This window comes from Salvelinus fontinalis, chromosome 1 (assembly GCF_029448725.1).
Source record: "Salvelinus fontinalis isolate EN_2023a chromosome 1, ASM2944872v1, whole genome shotgun sequence".
Lineage (NCBI taxonomy): Eukaryota > Metazoa > Chordata > Actinopteri > Salmoniformes > Salmonidae > Salvelinus > Salvelinus fontinalis.
In genome coordinates this window covers 95,907,828-95,925,376 of record NC_074665.1, presented here as the reverse complement: position 1 = coordinate 95,925,376, position 17,549 = coordinate 95,907,828, and the positions used below count along the sequence as shown (strand labels likewise).

Genomic DNA, 17,549 nt, shown 5'->3' with positions numbered 1-17,549 from the left:
TTTTGGGTCCTTGTAAAAAGTAGTGCACTAATAACGGGAATAGGGTGCCATTTGGGACAAAGCCATACCTGTTCATGAAGGTATGCGTTGAACACAATCAGGTAGAAATAGCGTTCCAGGCTCTGGATGGCTCTGTGGAGGAAGTAGTCTTTGGTCGTGCTTCCCTAGAAGAGACAGACATCAAGGAGTCAGACAGTAGTCTTTGGTCCTGCTTCCCTAGAAGAGACAGACATCAAGGAGTCAGACAGTAGTCTTTAGTCCTGCTTCCCTAGAAGAGACAGACATCAAGGAGTCAGACAGTAGTCTTTGGTCCTGCTTCCCTAGAAGAGACATACATCAAGGAGTCAGACAGTATTCTTTGGTCCTGCTTCCCTAGAAGAGACAGACATCAAGGAGTCAGACAGTAGTCTTTGGTCCTGCTTCCCTAGAAGAGACAGACAGTATTCTTTGGTCGTGCTTCCCTAGAAGAGACAGACATCAAGGAGTCAGACAGTAGTCTTTGGTCCTGCTTCCCTAGAAGAGACAGACATCAAGGAGTCAGACAGTAGTCTTTGGTCGTGCTTCCCTAGAAGAGACAGACATCAAGGAGTCAGACAGTAGTCTTTGGTCCTGCTTCCCTAGAAGAGACAGACATCAAGGAGTCAGACAGTAGTCTTTGGTCGTGCTTCCCTAGAAGAGACAGACATCAAGGAGTCAGACAGTAGTAGTCTTTGGTCGTGCTTCCCTAGAAGAGACAGACATCAAGGAGTAAGACAGTAGTCTTTGGTCGTGCTTCCCTAGAAGAGACAGACATCAAGGAGTCAGACAGTAGTCTTTGGTCGTGCTTCCCTAGAAGAGACAGACATCAAGGAGTCAGACAGTAGTCTTTGGTCGTGCTTCCCTAGAAGAGACAGACATCAAGGAGTCAGACAGTAGTCTTTGGTCGTGCTTCCCTAGAAGAGACAGACATCAAGGAATCAGACAGTAGTCTTTGGTCCTGCTTCCCTAGAAGAGACAGACATCAAGGAGTCAGACAGTAGTCTTTGGTCCTGCTTCCCTAGAAGAGACAGACATCAAGGAGTCAGACAGTATTCTTTGGTCGTGCTTCCCTAGAAGAGACAGACATCAAGGAGTCAGACAGTAGTCTTTGGTCCTGCTTCCCTAGAAGAGACAGACATCAAGGAGTCAGACAGTAGTCTTTGGTCGTGCTTCCCTAGAAGAGACAGACATCAAGGAGTCAGACAGTAGTCTTTGGTCCTGCTTCCCTAGAAGAGACAGACATCAAGGAGTCAGACAGTAGTCTTTGGTCGTGCTTCCCTAGAAGAGACAGACATCAAGGAGTCAGACAGTAGTAGTCTTTGGTCGTGCTTCCCTAGAAGAGACAGACATCAAGGAGTAAGACAGTAGTCTTTGGTCGTGCTTCCCTAGAAGAGACAGACATCAAGGAGTCAGACAGTAGTCTTTGGTCGTGCTTCCCTAGAAGAGACAGACATCAAGGAGTCAGACAGTAGTCTTTGGTCGTGCTTCCCTAGAAGAGACAGACATCAAGGAGTCAGACAGTAGTCTTTGGTCGTGCTTCCCTAGAAGAGACAGACATCAAGGAATCAGACAGTAGTCTTTGGTCCTGCTTCCCTAGAAGAGACAGACATCAAGGAGTCAGACAGTAGTCTTTTAGCTCCCTATAATCATAACATACTAGCTAAGCACTGCAGTATCATATTACTGTATCAAAATCATCATAGTGTACTGATAAAAGTTTTGATCAATCTGAAACATAAACCCACCTGAATTTGATAATCATCTCCGATCGCTTCAAGCTTCTTCTTATTTTCATATATCGCTTCTTTTATGTTGTGCATTTCCGAACACAGAGCGATCGCTTGGTCAACCTGAATTACCAAAGGGACAGTCAATGATTTAGATGCTGGGGGCAACTACCACAATGTATCTACCTAGTTGACACATTTCAGGATCACTCACCTCTTCCATGACCTGTTGTCCTTCAGGTAGTCTGTTGATGAGGGTCTGAATGACTTGGAACAGGGGCTTGGCTTCTGCCTCTTCCGCTCTGAAAAAAATAACAAACCGGACAGGCGGCCATCTTTAAAACGCTTCATTACAGTTGAACTGCATCACCACTGGTTTATTATGACACTGATCAATCCATCATTTGATTGAAATATAAGTCTACCCAGTGGGCAAATCTGGTTATAATGATATTTACTCAAGCAGTAAAACAGTTTGCAAACAGAAAACATCATTAACACGTCACGTGCCAAATGTTGCACTCTGGGTATAATCTAGATCAGTCTCATAGTGATTGTTGACCTTTATTTTACCAGACAATTAAGAACAATGTCTTATTTGCAATGACGGCCTGGCAAAACACTACATACACAAAAGTATGTGGACACCCCTTCAAATTAGTGGATTCGGCTAGTTCAGCCACATCCATTGCTGACCGGTGTATAAAATTGAGCACACAGCCATGCAATCTCCATAGACAAACAGTGGTAGTAGAATGGCCTGTACTGAAGAGCTCAGTGACTTTCAACGTGGCACCGTCATAGGATGCCACCTTTCCAACAAGTCAGTTTGTCAAATGTCTGCCCTGCTAGAGCCGCCCTGGTCAACTGTAAGTGCTGTTATTGTGAAGTGGAAACGTCTAGGAGCAACAACGGCTCAGCCGCAAAGTGGTAGGCCACACAAGCTCACAGAACAAGATCAGCTGGAGTGGAGTAAAGCTCACCGCCATTGCACTTTGGAGCAGGGGAAACACGTTCTCTGGAGTGATGAATCATGCTTCACCATCTGGCAGTCTGATACCATGGAGAACGCTACTTGCCCGAATGCATAGTGCCAATTGTAAAGTTTGGTGGAGGAGGAATAATGGTCTGGGGCTGTTTTTCATGGTTCAGGCCCCTTAGTTCCAGTGAAGGAAAATCTTAATGCTACAGCATACAATGACATTCTAGACGATTCTGTGCTTCCAACTTTGTGGCAACAGTTTGGGGAAGGCTCTTTCCTGTTTCAGCATGACAATGCCCCTGTGCACAAAGCGAGATCCATACAGAAATGGTTTGTCGAGATCGGTGTGGAAGAACTTGACTGGCCTGCACTGAGCACTGACCTCAACCACATCAAACACCTCTGGGATGAGTTGGAACGCCGACCTCGAACCAGGCCTAATCGCCCAACATCAGGGCCCGACCTCACTAAAGCTCTTGTGGCTGAATGGAAGCATGTCCCGGTATTAATATTCCAACATCTAGTGGAAAGCTTTCCCAGAAGAGTGGAGGCTGTTATAGCAGCAAAGGGGGGGACCAACTCCATATTAAGGCCCATGATTTTGGAATGAGATGTTTGACGAGCAGGTGTCCACATCCTGTTGGCCATGTAGGGTATCTCTGGGAAAGGGTACAGTTTGGTTACAGAGGTCGAGTCCAGTCTTACTGTGGTGGTTCCTGGGTTGTCTTCAGGTGGTTGAGGACCAGGGTCCCCAGGATCATGGCTAGGTTGGTCCGCCCTACCCCCATCTGACAGCTGAACAACAGGGCAGGCAGAGGTCTGGAAACATCCCTTCTCAAAGACAGGTTGGGACTCTCCTGAAAACACGCAACACAAATACAAGGGATTGGAAAACACCACATACAAATGAAAAAGTTGCCCTTTACTCTCTCCTAACTTTATTTGACCAACTCATCCAGGAGTTTCTAGCTGTCCTGGAAACCAACACACACATTTGAAAAGGATTTGGGAGTGTCTGTCTGTTGCTGGTCTCTAGTCTACAACCTGACCATGTGACCAAACTATTGGAGGATTCCCATTTGTCAGAAAGAAAAAGACAGGCCGACTGCCTTTTAACCAGCTGTTATTATCACCAAAACTATTAATAAAACCACTGTTTGTTTAGCAGTCTAGTGCAGCTGCTAGCAGAAATGTGACGTACATTTGGCGCCATGTGATTAAGATTGTTAGCCTGAGCCAGTCTGTGTTACCATGCCAACTCCTTGTCACTCATTGCCATGCCATGGTTTGATGATGAAAGCAATCTAGTTGACAAGACACAAGCAGATCTGGGACCAGGCTACCGCACCCCCCCCCTTCAACCACTGAAACAGGAAGTGTGAAGAAACGTATCAGGAAGCTATCACAGACCTAGCAAACACTGTAGAGCGGCGGTCAGACAGGCAGACAGGCAGGCAGGCAGGCAGGCAGACAGACAGACAGACAGACAGACAGACAGACAGACAGAGCAGAGCAGCAGCAGGAATAACACTCTGTCCCAAATACCAACCTATTCCCTAACTACTGCACTACGTTTGACCACTGGAAACAACCACTTTACAACCACAGAGAACTGGACAGTCTGCCACTAGAGAAACAGGCACTCCAAATAGGCTAAACACTTAGAAAGAAAGAGAGAAAGAAAGAAAGAAAGAAAGAAAGAAAGAGAGAAAGAAAGAAAGAAAGAAAGAAAGAGAGAAAGAAAGAGAGAAAGAAAGAAAGAAAGAAAGAGAGAAAGAAAGAAAGAAAGAGAGAAAGAAAGAAAGAAAGAAAGAGAGAAAGAAAGAAAGAAAGAGAGAAAGAAAGAAAGAAAGAAAGAGAGAAAGAAAGAAAGAAAGAAAGAAAGAAAGAGAGAAAGAAAGAAAGAAAGAAAGAAAGAAAGAAAGAAGGAAAGAAAGAAAGAAAGAAAGAAAGAAAGGAGAGAGCACATCATGTACAGATGAAGCTGTGAAGTTAGATGTGAGGCTTAATGTCATTCAGAATAACTATTATGGTTATTGGTGATGGATGGGGCACAGCAGTGCACAGTGTGAGAGTGGGGTCAACCTCCCATCTTCCGTCTCAGAACCTGGCTGAGAATCTCCAGGTGTTCTAGAATGTTCCACTCATGAATATATTTAATATCTCCTGTAAACACATCAGGGTAAGTCCAGAACATCCTGTCCAGGTGCAGCCCTGCCGGGTCACTGCTGTTAGACCAGAGCCTGTAAGGACCTGGATACAGGAAGTACAGATAATCCTCAGGATGTTTCTAGCAGATGAAAGAAGGCGGGGCCATCGCGCTCAACCACCACTTAAGGACAGGATATCAAAGGTTATTGGATGGTGCATCAAATCAACAAACGGTTGGTAGGAGGTAGGTTCACATACGAGGAAGACACACTCCAATATATTACTGGAAGAGGAAGATATTCCAGTGTGACTACTTTAAGACAAATACAAGAGGATTATCCCGAGAACACTAAGAACCCTCCTCACCCTGAGAACACTAAGAACCCTCCTCACCCTGAGAACACTAAGAACCCTCCTCACCCTGGGAACACTAAGAACCCTCCTCACCCTGACAACACTAAGAACCCTCCTCACCCTGGGAACACTAAGAACCCTCCTCACCCTGAGAACACTAAGAACCCTCCTCACCCTGGGAACACTAAGAACCCTCCTCACCCTGAGAACACTAAGAACCCTCCTCACCCTGGGAACACTAAGAACCCTCCTCACCCTGAGAACACTAAGAACCCTCCTCACCCTGAGAACACTAAGAACCCTCCTCACCCTGGGAACACTAAGAACCCTCCTCACCCTGACAACACTAAGAACCCTCCTCACCCTGGGAACACTAAGAACCCTCCTCACCCTGAGAACACTAAGAACCCTCCTCACCCTGGGAACACTAAGAACCCTCCTCACCCTGGGAACACTAAGAACCCTCCTCACCCTGGGAACACTAAGAACCCTCCTCACCCCGAGAACACTAAGAACCCTCCTCACCCCGGGAACACTAAGAACCCTCCTCACCCTGGGAACACTAAGAACCCTCCTCACCCTGGGAACACTAAGAACCCTCCTCACCCTGACAACACTAAGAACCCTCCTCACCCTGACAACACTAAGAACCCTCCTCACCCTGACAACACTAAGAACCCTCCTCACCCTGGGAACACTAAGAACCCTCCTCACCCCGAGAACACTAAGAACCCTCCTCACCCTGACAACACTAAGAACCCTCCTCACCCTGACAACACTAAGAACCCTCCTCACCCTGGGAACACTAAGAACCCTCCTCACCCTGACAACACTAAGAACCCTCCTCACCCTGGGAACACTAAGAACCCTCCTCACCCTGAGAACACTAAGAACCCTCCTCACCCTGACAACACTAAGAACCCTCCTCACCCTGGGAACACTAAGAACCCTCCTCACCCCGAGAACACTAAGAACCCTCCTCACCCCGGGAACACTAAGAACCCTCCTCACCCTGACAACACTAAGAACCCTCCTCACCCTGAGAACACTAAGAACCCTCCTCACCCTGGGAACACTAAGAACCCTCCTCACCCTGGGAACACTAAGAACCCTCCTCACCCTGACAACACTAAGAACCCTCCTCACCCCGAGAACACTAAGAACCCTCCTCACCCTGGGAACACTAAGAACCCTCCTCACCCTGGGAACACTAAGAACCCTCCTCACCCTGACAACACTAAGAACCCTCCTCACCCCGAGAACACTAAGAACCCTCCTCACCCCGGGAACACTAAGAACCCTCCTCACCCTGACAACACTACAAACCCTCCTCACCCTGAGAACACTAAGAGCCCTCCTCACCCTGAGAACACTAAGAACCCTCCTCACCCTGAGAACACTAAGAACCCTCCTCACCCCGAGAACACTAAGAACCCTCCTCACCCTGGGAACACTAAGAACCCTCCTCACCCTGACAACACTAAGAACCCTCCTCACCCTGAGAACACTAAGAACCCTCCTCACCCTGACAACACTAAGAACCCTCCTCACCCCGAGAACACTAAGAACCCTCCTCACCCTGAGAACAGTAACAAAGGCATCAAAATCCTCCTCTAGAGGTGCTCCCTCCATTGGTAGTGGCAGCCGGTAGTACCTGAGAGAGAGAGAGAGAGAGAGAGAGAGAGAGAGAGAGAGAGAGAGAGAGAGAGAGAGAGAGAGAGAGAGAGAGAGAGAGAGAGAGAGAGAGAGAGAGAGAGAGAGAGAGAGAGAGAGAGAGAGAGAGCAGAAAGAAGAGAGAGTGAGAAAGACCAGAGAGAGGGAGAGAAAGAGAGAAAGAACAGAGAGAGAAAGAGAGAGAGTGTTACTGTGTTTTCACAGGAGAAATCACATTTATTTTGTCAATATTGTCTTTATGTAGGTCACAACATTGACCTGGAATGAGACAGATAGTAATATGAGACAACTGGTTACTAATATCATGTATGTGTCCCAACTTGCACCTTATTCCCTATGTAGTGCACTACTTTTGACCAATGGTGGTTGGGAAACATATGTCTACAACAAAACAGCCCACCAGGGAGTTCCAGAGTACAGAGATAAATCCCCCACCCAGGAGACCTGCCCTGCTCCCTGTCTTTATCACCAGATAACTAGGTCTTTACTGTACACACACACACACACACACACACACACACACACACACACACACACACACACACACACACACACACACACACACACACATACACATACACATACACACACACACACACATACACATACACATACACACACCACACACACACACACACACACACACACACACACACACACTAACATATGCAAGTTGAAAAGGCACATTGAACCATGTTCTTAGTTGACGTTATACGGGGTCATGCCTCAGATGCAGATGGTTGTGGGAAGGAGAGGGGATATGTAGACATGTCTGGAGAGGACTGGAGCTGTTCATTACATCTCAATACAAGCTTCGGCTCCTCTGATCTGATTACTAACAGGATGCTAAAGGAGGCCTTCCCAAGTGGCACTCTATTCCCCATAAGGCCCTGGACAAAGTAGTGCACTAGATTAATCAAATGGCATGCCATTTGGGACGCAAACCGATGTCTCTCCTCCCTCGCCTCTCCGGAATGCAGAGGGGGCAGAGAGAGAGCAGAGAGAGAAATTGAAATTGAATTGAGAGCAGAGAAAGAGAGCAGCGAGAGAGACCAGAGAGAGAGACCAGAGAGAGAGAGCAGAGAGAGAGCAGAGAAAGAGAGCAGAGAGAGAGAGCAGAGAGAGAGAGCAGAGAGAGCAGAGCGCGAGAGAGAGAGAGAGAGAGAGAGAGAGAGCAGAGAAAGCAGAGAAAGAGAGCAGAGAGAGCAGAGAGAGCAGAGAAAGCAGAGAAAGAGAGCAGAGAGAGCAGAGAGAGAGCAGAGAAAGAGAGCAGAGAAAGAGAGCAGAGAGAGCAGAGAAAGAGAGCAGAGAAAGAGAGCAGAGAGAGCAGAGAAAGAGAGCAGAGAAAGAGAGCAGAGAGAGCAGAGAAAGAGAGCAGAGAAAGAGCAGAGAAAGAGAGCAGAGAGAGCAGAGAGAGAGCAGAGAAAGAGAGCAGAGAAAGAGAGCAGAGAAAGAGAGCAGAGAGAGCAGAGAAAGAGAGCAGAGAAAGAGAGCAGAGAGAGCAGAGAAAGAGAGCAGAGAAAGAGAGCAGAGAGAGCAGAGAAAGAGAGCAGAGAAAGAGCAGAGAAAGAGAGCAGAGAGAGCAGACAGCATGTTGCATTGTGTCAATAAGAAGAAAATAAACTAATCACTCATTAAAATATTCAAAAAAGAAGGAGTGTAAAAGAGGAAGTGACTATGAACCTGTAGAGTGGCATGGTGAACAGAGGTCTCCTGTAGACCTCCTCTGTGACGTGGATGTCCTCCTCACAGGTGATGGTCATCCTCTGAGGCTCGCCCTTGAAGTGCTCGATATCGTTATACACGTAGAACACGTTATCGTTCAACTTGGCAAAGTCGTGGAGCTACAGAAACCAGAGAGCATCAGACTATTAGTACTGACGTTAGGAAACACCGCAGCTGATTTCACCTGCTTTGTTTGTTCATTGTAATGATTTGTCTTTCTTTAACTAATATACTTTTGGTCCAATATATCTACTTGTCTTGAGTATCGGACTTGCAGAAATGATGGTATCTCGATGTGTTAGCTAGTCAGCTGACTGTTTGATTTAAAAGATGCATTCTGGAGACAGCTTGTCGTTTCACCACCCAAAGCGTAAGAGAAGTGCACTGCTGAGATGGCAGAGGGCTGCCTTGTACTGAGGATGACTAGTACTCTGGACGGATGTGTGGGGAGGTTTTAGCACCTGATTCTGCAGCAGAGGAAACGTCACCCAGGTGGGTGTTACACGGGGCTGCTGGAGGAGTCGTTCAGTGGCTACAGAGAACAACGTCTGAGGACAAATCTAGCACCACAACCATTAACAACCCTGTCCCTACCAACCCTGTCCCTACCAACCCTGTCCCTACCGTCCAACCCTGTCCCTACCGTCCAACCCTGTCCCTACCGTCCAACCCTGTCCCTACCAACCCTGTCCCTACCAACCCTGTCCCTACCGTCCAACCCTGTCCCTACCGTCCAACCCTGTCCCTACCGTCCAACCCTGTCCCTACCAACCCTGTCCCTACCAACCCTGTCCCTACCCTCCAACCCTGTCCCTACCGTCCAACCCTGTCATTACCAACCCTGTCCCTACCGTCCAACCCTGTCATTACCAACCATGTCCCTACCCTCCAACCATGTCCCTACCCTCCAACCCTGTCCCTACCCTCCAACCCTGTCCCTACCGTCCAACCCTGTCATTACCAACCCTGTCCCTACCGTCCAACCCTGTCATTATCAACCCTGTCCCTACCCTCCAACCCTGTCCCTACCAACCCTGTCCCTACTGTCCAACCCTGTCCCTACCAACCCTGTCATTACCAACCCTGTCCCTACCGTCCAACTTTGTCCCTACCAACCCTGTCCCTACCAACCCTGTCCCTACCGTCCAACCCTGTCCCTACCGTCCAACCCTGTCATTACCAACCCTGTCCCTACCAACCCTGTCCCTACCGTCCAACCCTGTCCCTACCGTCCAACCCTGTCATTACCAACCCTGTCCCTACCAACCCTGTCCCTACCGTCCAACCCTGTCCCTACCGCCGAACCCTGTCCCTACCGTCCAACCCTCTCCCTACCGTCCAACCCTGTCCCTACCAACCCTGTCCCTACCGTCCAACCCTGTCCCTACCGCCCAACCCTGTCATTACCAACCCTGTCCCTACCCTCCAACCCTGTCCCTACTGTCCAACCCTGTCCCTCCCGTCCAACCCTGTCATTACCAACCCTGTCCCTACCGCCCAACCCTGTCATTACCAACCATGTCCCTACCCTCCAACCATGTCCCTACCCTCCAACCATGTCATTACCAACCCTGTCCCTACCCTCCAACCCTGTCCCTACCCTCCAACCCTGTCCCTACCCTCCAACCCTGTCCCTACCGTCCAACCCTGTCGTACCGTCCAACCCTGTCCCTACCGTCCAACCCTGTCCCTACCGTCCAACCCTGTCCCTACCCTCCAACCCTGTCCCTACCGTCCAACCCTGTCCCTACCAACCCTGTCCCTACCAACCCTGTCCCTACCCTCCAACCCTGTCCCTACCCTCCAACCCTGTCCCTACCGCCCAACCCTGTCCCTACCCTCCAACCCTGTCCCTACCCTCCAACCCTGTCCCTACCGTCCAACCCTGTCATTACCAACCCTGTCCCTACCCTCCAACCCTGTCCCTACCGTCCAACCCTGTCCCTACCCTCCAACCCTGTCATTACCAACCCTGTCATTACCAACCCTGTCCCTACCCTCCAACCCTGTCATTACCAACCCTGTCCCTACCCTCCAACCCTGTCCCTACCCTCCAACCCTGTCCCTACCCTCCAACCCTGTCCCTACCGTCCAACCCTGTCCCTACCCTCCAACCCTGTCATTACCAACCCTGTCCCTACCCTCCAACCCGGTCCCTACCGTCCAACACGGTCCCTACCGTCCAACCCTGTCGTACCGTCCAACCCTGTCCCTACCGTCCAACCCTGTCCCTACCGTCCAACCCTGTCCCTACCCTCCAACCCTGTCCCTACCGTCCAACCCTGTCCCTACCCTCCAACCCTGTCCCTACCCTCCAACCCTGTCCCTACCGTCCAACCCTGTCGTACCGTCCAACCCTGTCCCTACCGTCCAACCCTGTCCCTACCGTCCAACCCTGTCCCTACCCTCCAACCCTGTCCCTACCGTCCAACCCTGTCCCTACCCTCCAACCCTGTCCCTACCGCCCAACCCTGTCCCTACCCTCCAACCCTGTCCCTACCCTCCAACCCTGTCCCTACCGTCCAACCCTGTCATTACCAACCCTGTCCCTACCCTCCAACCCTGTCCCTACCGTCCAACCCTGTCCCTACCCTCCAACCCTGTCCCTACCGTCCAACCCTGTCCCTACCGTCCAACCCTGTCCCTACCCTCCAACCCTGTCCCTACCCTCCAACCCTGTCCCTACCCTCCAACCCTGTCATTACCAACCCTGTCATTACCAACCCTGTCCCTACAGTCCAACCCTGTCCCTACTGTCCAACCCTGTCCCTACCCTCCAACCCTGTTCCTACCCTCCAACCCTGTCCCTACCCTCCAACCCTGTCATTACCAATCCTGTCATTACCAACCCTGTCCCTACCCTCCAACCCTGTCCCTACCGTCCAACCCTGTCCCTACCCTCCAACCCTGTCATTACCAACCCTGTCCCTACCGCCCAACCCTGTCCCTACCGTCCAACCCTGTCCCTACCCTCCAACCCTGTCATTACCAACCCTGTCATTACCAACCCTGTCCCTACCCTCCAACCCTGTCATTACCAACCCTGTCATTACCAACCCTGTCCCTACCCTCCAACCCTGTCCCTACCCTCCAACCCTGTCCCTACCGTCCAACCCTGTCCCTACCCTCCAACCCTGTCCCTACCGCCCAACCCTGTCATTACCAACCATGTCCCTACCCTCCAACCCTGTCCCTACCGTCCAACCCTGTCCCTACCGCCCAACCCTGTCATTACCAACCATGTCCCTACCCTCCAACCCTGTCCCTACCGCCCAACCCTGTCCCTCCCCTCCAACTGCGCCCGGCGCCCCAACTCGCCTACCATCAGAATGCCGGTAGATGCCTTCAACACCAGCTGATCCAGCAGCTGTCTACTGCTGGATCAAGAGGGACTATCTGTAGAGTAGAAAAGCTGTCTACTGCTGGATCAAGAGGGACTATCTGTAGAGTAGAAAAGCTGTCTACTGCTGGATCAAGAGGGACTATCTGTAGAGTAGACAAGCTGTCTACTGCTGGATCGAGAGGGACTATCTGTAGAGTAGACCAGCTGTCTACTGCTGGATCAAGAGGGACTATCTGTAGAGTAGACAAGCTGTCTACTGCTGGATCAAGAGGGACTATCTGTAGAGTAAACAAGCTGTCTACTGCTGGATCAAGGGGGACTATCTGTAGAGTAGACAAGCTGTCTACTGCTGGATCAAGAGGGACTATCTGTAGAGTAGACAAGCTGTCTACTGCTGGATCAAGAGGGACTATCTGTAGAGTAGATAAGCTGTCTACTGCTGGATCAAGAGGGACTATCTGTAGAGTAGACAAGCTGTCTACTGCTGGATCAAGAGGGACTATATGTAGAGTAGACAAGCTGTCTACTGCTGGATCAAGAGGGACTATCTGTAGAGTAGACAAGCTGTCTACTGCTGGATCAAGAGGGACATTGGGTTTATTAGTATGAGGAGGCCAGTATATAAAGAGGAGGTTTATTAGTATGAGGAGGCCAGTACATAAAGAGGAGGTTTATTAGTATGAGGAGAACAGTATATTGATAGATAAAGAGGAGGTTTATGGGTTATTTAGTATGAGGAGGCCAGCATATAAAGAGGAGGTTTATAGGTTTATTAGTATGAGGAGGCCAGTATATAAAGAGGAGGTTTATGGGTTTATTAGTATGAGGAGGCCAGTATATAAAGAGGAGGTTTATGGGTTTATTAGTATGAGGAGGCCAGTATATTGATAGATAAAGAGGAGGTTTATGGGTTTATTAGTATGAGGAGGCCAGTATATTGATAGATAAAGAGGAGGTTTATAGGTTTATTAGTATGAGGAGGCCAGCATATAAAGAGGAGGTTTATGGGTTTATTAGTATGAGGAGGCCAGCATATAAAGAGGAGGTTTATGGGTTTATTAGTATGAGGAGGCCGGTATATAAAGAGGAGGTTTATGGGTTTATTAGTATGAGGAGGCCAGTATAGAAAGAGGAGGTTTATGGGTTTATTAGTATGAGGAGGCCAGTATATAAAGAGGAGGTTTATGGGTTTATTAGTATGAGGAGGCCAGTATATTAATAGATAAAGAGGAGGTTTATGGGTTTATTAGTAGTAGGAGGCCAGTATATTGATAGATAAAGAGGAGGTTTATAGGTTTATTAGTATGAGGAGGCCAGTATATAAAGAGGAGGTTTATGGGTTTATTAGTATGAGGAGGCCAGCATATAAAGAGGAGGTTTATGGGTTTATTAGTATGAGGAGGCCAGCATATAAAGAGGAGGTTTATGGGTTTATTAGTATGAGGAGGCCAGTATAGAAAGAGGAGGTTTATGGGTTTATTAGTATGAGGAGGCCAGTATATAAAGAGGAGGTTTATGGGTTTATTAGTATGAGGAGGCCAGTATATTGATAGATAAAGAGGAGGTTTATAGGTTTATTAGTATGAGGAGGCCAGTATATAAAGAGGAGGTTTATGGGTTTATTAGTATGAGGAGGCCAGTATATTGATAGATAAAGAGGAGGTTTATAGGTTTATTAGTATGAGGAGTCCAGCATATAAAGAGGAGGTTTATGGGTTTATTAGTATGAGGAGGCCAGCATATAAAGAGGAGGTTTATGGGTTTATTAGTATGAGGAGGCCAGTATATTGATAGATAAAGAGGAGGTTTATAGGTTTATTAGTATGAGGAGGCCAGCATATAAAGAGGAGGTTTATGGGTTTATTAGTATGAGGAGGCCAGTATATAAAGAGGAGGTTTATGGGTTTATTAGTATGAGGAGGCCAGTATATTGATAGATAAAGAGGAGGTTTATGGGTTTATTAGTATGAGGAGGCCAGTATATTGATAGATAAAGAGGAGGTTTATAGGTTTATTAGTATGAGGAGGCCAGTATATAAAGAGGAGGTTTATGGGTTTATTAGTATGAGGAGGCCAGTATATTGATAGATAAAGAGGAGGTTTATAGGTTTATTAGTATGAGGAGGCCAGCATATAAAGAGGAGGTTTATGGGTTTATTAGTATGAGGAGGCCAGCATATAAAGAGGAGGTTTATGGGTTTATTAGTATGAGGAGGCCAGTATATTGATAGATAAAGAGGAGGTTTATAGGTTTATTAGTATGAGGAGGCCAGTATATAAAGAGGAGGTTTATGGGTTTATTAGTATGAGGAGGCCAGTATATTGATAGATAAAGAGGAGGTTTATAGGTTTATTAGTATGAGGAGGCCAGTATATAAAGAGGAGGTTTATGGGTTTATTAGTATGAGGAGGCCAGTATAGAAAGAGGAGGTTTATGGGTTTATTAGTATGAGGAGGCCAGCATATAAAGAGGAGGTTTATGGGTTTATTAGTATGAGGAGGCCGGTATATAAAGAGGAGGTTTATGGGTTTATTAGTATGAGGAGGCCAGTATAGAAAGAGGAGGTTTATGGGTTTATTAGTATGAGGAGGCCAGTATATAAAGAGGAGGTTTATGGGTTTATTAGTATGAGGAGGCCAGTATATTGATAGATAAAGAGGAGGTTTATGGGTTTATTAGTAGTAGGAGGCCAGTATATTGATAGATAAAGAGGAGGTTTATAGGTTTATTAGTATGAGGAGGCCAGTATATAAAGAGGAGGTTTATGGGTTTATTAGTATGAGGAGGCCAGCATATAAAGAGGAGGTTTATGGGTTTATTAGTATGAGGAGGCCAGCATATAAAGAGGAGGTTTATGGGTTTATTAGTATGAGGAGGCCAGTATAGAAAGAGGAGGTTTATGGGTTTATTAGTATGAGGAGGCCAGTATATAAAGAGGAGGTTTATGGGTTTATTAGTATGAGGAGGCCAGTATATAAAGAGGAGGTTTATGGGTTTATTAGTATGAGGAGGCCAGTATATTGATAGATAAAGAGGAGGTTTATAGGTTTATTAGTATGAGGAGGCCAGTATATAAAGAGGAGGTTTATGGGTTTATTAGTATGAGGAGGCCAGTATATAAAGAGGAGGTTTATGGGTTTATTAGTATGAGGAGGCCAGTATATTGATAGATAAAGAGGAGGTTTATGGGTTTATTAGTATGAGGAGGCCAGTATATTGATAGATAAAGAGGAGGTTTATAGGTTTATTAGTATGAGGAGGCCAGCATATAAAGAGGAGGTTTATGGGTTTATTAGTATGAGGAGGCCAGCATATAAAGAGGAGGTTTATGGGTTTATTAGTATGAGGAGGCCGGTATATAAAGAGGAGGTTTATGGGTTTATTAGTATGAGGAGGCCAGTATAGAAAGAGGAGGTTTATGGGTTTATTAGTATGAGGAGGCCAGTATATAAAGAGGAGGTTTATGGGTTTATTAGTATGAGGAGGCCAGTATATTGATGGATAAAGAGGAGGTTTATGGGTTTATTAGTATGAGGAGGCCAGTATATAAAGAGGAGGTTTATGGGTTTATTAGTATGAGGAGGCCAGTATATTGATAGATAAAGAGGAGGTTTATAGGTTTATTAGTATGAGGAGGCCAGCATATAAAGAGGAGGTTTATGGGTTTATTAGTATGAGGAGGCCAGCATATAAAGAGGAGGTTTATGGGTTTATTAGTATGAGGAGGCCAGTATATTGATAGATAAAGAGGAGGTTTATAGGTTTATTAGTATGAGGAGGCCAGTATATAAAGAGGAGGTTTATGGGTTTATTAGTATGAGGAGGCCAGTATATTGATAGATAAAGAGGAGGTTTATAGGTTTATTAGTATGAGGAGGCCAGCATATAAAGAGGAGGTTTATGGGTTTATTAGTATGAGGAGGCCAGCATATAAAGAGGAGGTTTATGGGTTTATTAGTATGAGGAGGCCAGTATATTGATAGATAAAGAGGAGGTTTATAGGTTTATTAGTATGAGGAGGCCAGCATATAAAGAGGAGGTTTATGGGTTTATTAGTATGAGGAGGCCAGTATATAAAGAGGAGGTTTATGGGTTTATTAGTATGAGGAGGCCAGTATATTGATAGATAAAGAGGAGGTTTATAGGTTTATTAGTATGAGGAGGCCAGCATATAAAGAGGAGGTTTATGGGTTTATTAGTATGAGGAGGCCAGCATATAAAGAGGAGGTTTATGGGTTTATTAGTATGAGGAGGCCAGTATAGAAAGAGGAGGTTTATGGGTTTATTAGTATGAGGAGGCCAGTATATAAAGAGGAGGTTTATGGGTTTATTAGTATGAGGAGGCCAGTATATTGATAGAGAAAGAGGAGGTTTATGGGTTTATTAGTAGTAGGAGGCCAGTATATTGATAGATAAAGAGGAGGTTTATAGGTTTATTAGTATGAGGAGGCCAGTATATAAAGAGGAGGTTTATGGGTTTATTAGTATGAGGAGGCCAGCATATAAAGAGGAGGTTTATGGGTTTATTAGTATGAGGAGGCCAGCATATAAAGAGGAGGTTTATGGGTTTATTAGTATGAGGAGGCCAGTATAGAAAGAGGAGGTTTATGGGTTTATTAGTATGAGGAGGCCAGTATATAAAGAGGAGGTTTATGGGTTTATTAGTATGAGGAGGCCAGTATATTGATAGATAAAGAGGAGGTTTATAGGTTTATTAGTATGAGGAGGCCAGTATATAAAGAGGAGGTTTATGGGTTTATTAGTATGAGGAGGCCAGTATATAAAGAGGAGGTTTATGGGTTTATTAGTATGAGGAGGCCAGTATATTGATAGATAAAGAGGAGGTTTATGGGTTTATTAGTATGAGGAGGCCAGTATATTGATAGATAAAGAGGAGGTTTATAGGTTTATTAGTATGAGGAGGCCAGCATATAAAGAGGAGGTTTATGGGTTTATTAGTATGAGGAGGCCAGCATATAAAGAGGAGGTTTATGGGTTTATTAGTATGAGGAGGCCGGTATATAAAGAGGAGGTTTATGGGTTTATTAGTATGAGGAGGCCAGTATAGAAAGAGGAGGTTTATGGGTTTATTAGTATGAGGAGGCCAGTATATAAAGAGGAGGTTTATGGGTTTATTAGTATGAGGAGGCCAGTATATTGATAGATAAAGAGGAGGTTTATGGGTTTATTAGTATGAGGAGGCCAGTATATAAAGAGGAGGTTTATGGGTTTATTAGCAGGAGGAGGCCAGGTCACCTCCTTCCTGATGGTGAGCTCCAGGGTCTCCACCGTCTCCTCCTTGTCCAGGCCATGGAGATTCTCATGGAGGTTCTCCTTCCTCCGCGGGGTGTATGGAACAAAGTTCTCCTCCAGGTGCAGGAACACCACCGGTTCCTCGCGCACACAGAAGAACATCACGTCCTGGGAAGAGAGGAGAGAAATCACGGCCTACATTCAAAAAGAGATAATAAGATGATGTAGACAGGGGGAACCTGATCCTAGGTCAGCCCTCTAAACCCAGAGACGTTTTGAATACGGACCCAGGAATAATAACAACTCAACAGGCCAGTGATT

At 46.7% G+C, this 17,549-nt stretch overlaps 1 protein-coding gene across 2 annotated transcripts in view; it reads right to left on the bottom strand.

Moving 5' to 3' along the window:
* Window positions 1-17,549, bottom strand: part of pald1a (phosphatase domain containing paladin 1a) — a 187,557-nt gene that overhangs the window by 109,848 nt on the left and 60,160 nt on the right. For both annotated transcript variants that reach the window (XM_055936967.1, XM_055936966.1), the window contains exons 5-11: window positions 17,232-17,396; window positions 8,590-8,750; window positions 6,811-6,886; window positions 3,433-3,584; window positions 1,960-2,047; window positions 1,764-1,868; window positions 69-164 (exon numbers count right to left, since the gene is read on the bottom strand). In XM_055936967.1, coding sequence (XP_055792942.1) covers window positions 69-164; window positions 1,764-1,868; window positions 1,960-2,047; window positions 3,433-3,584; window positions 6,811-6,886; window positions 8,590-8,750; window positions 17,232-17,396 — 843 coding nt within the window. The remainder of the gene's footprint in view (window positions 1-68; window positions 165-1,763; window positions 1,869-1,959; window positions 2,048-3,432; window positions 3,585-6,810; window positions 6,887-8,589; window positions 8,751-17,231; window positions 17,397-17,549) is intronic.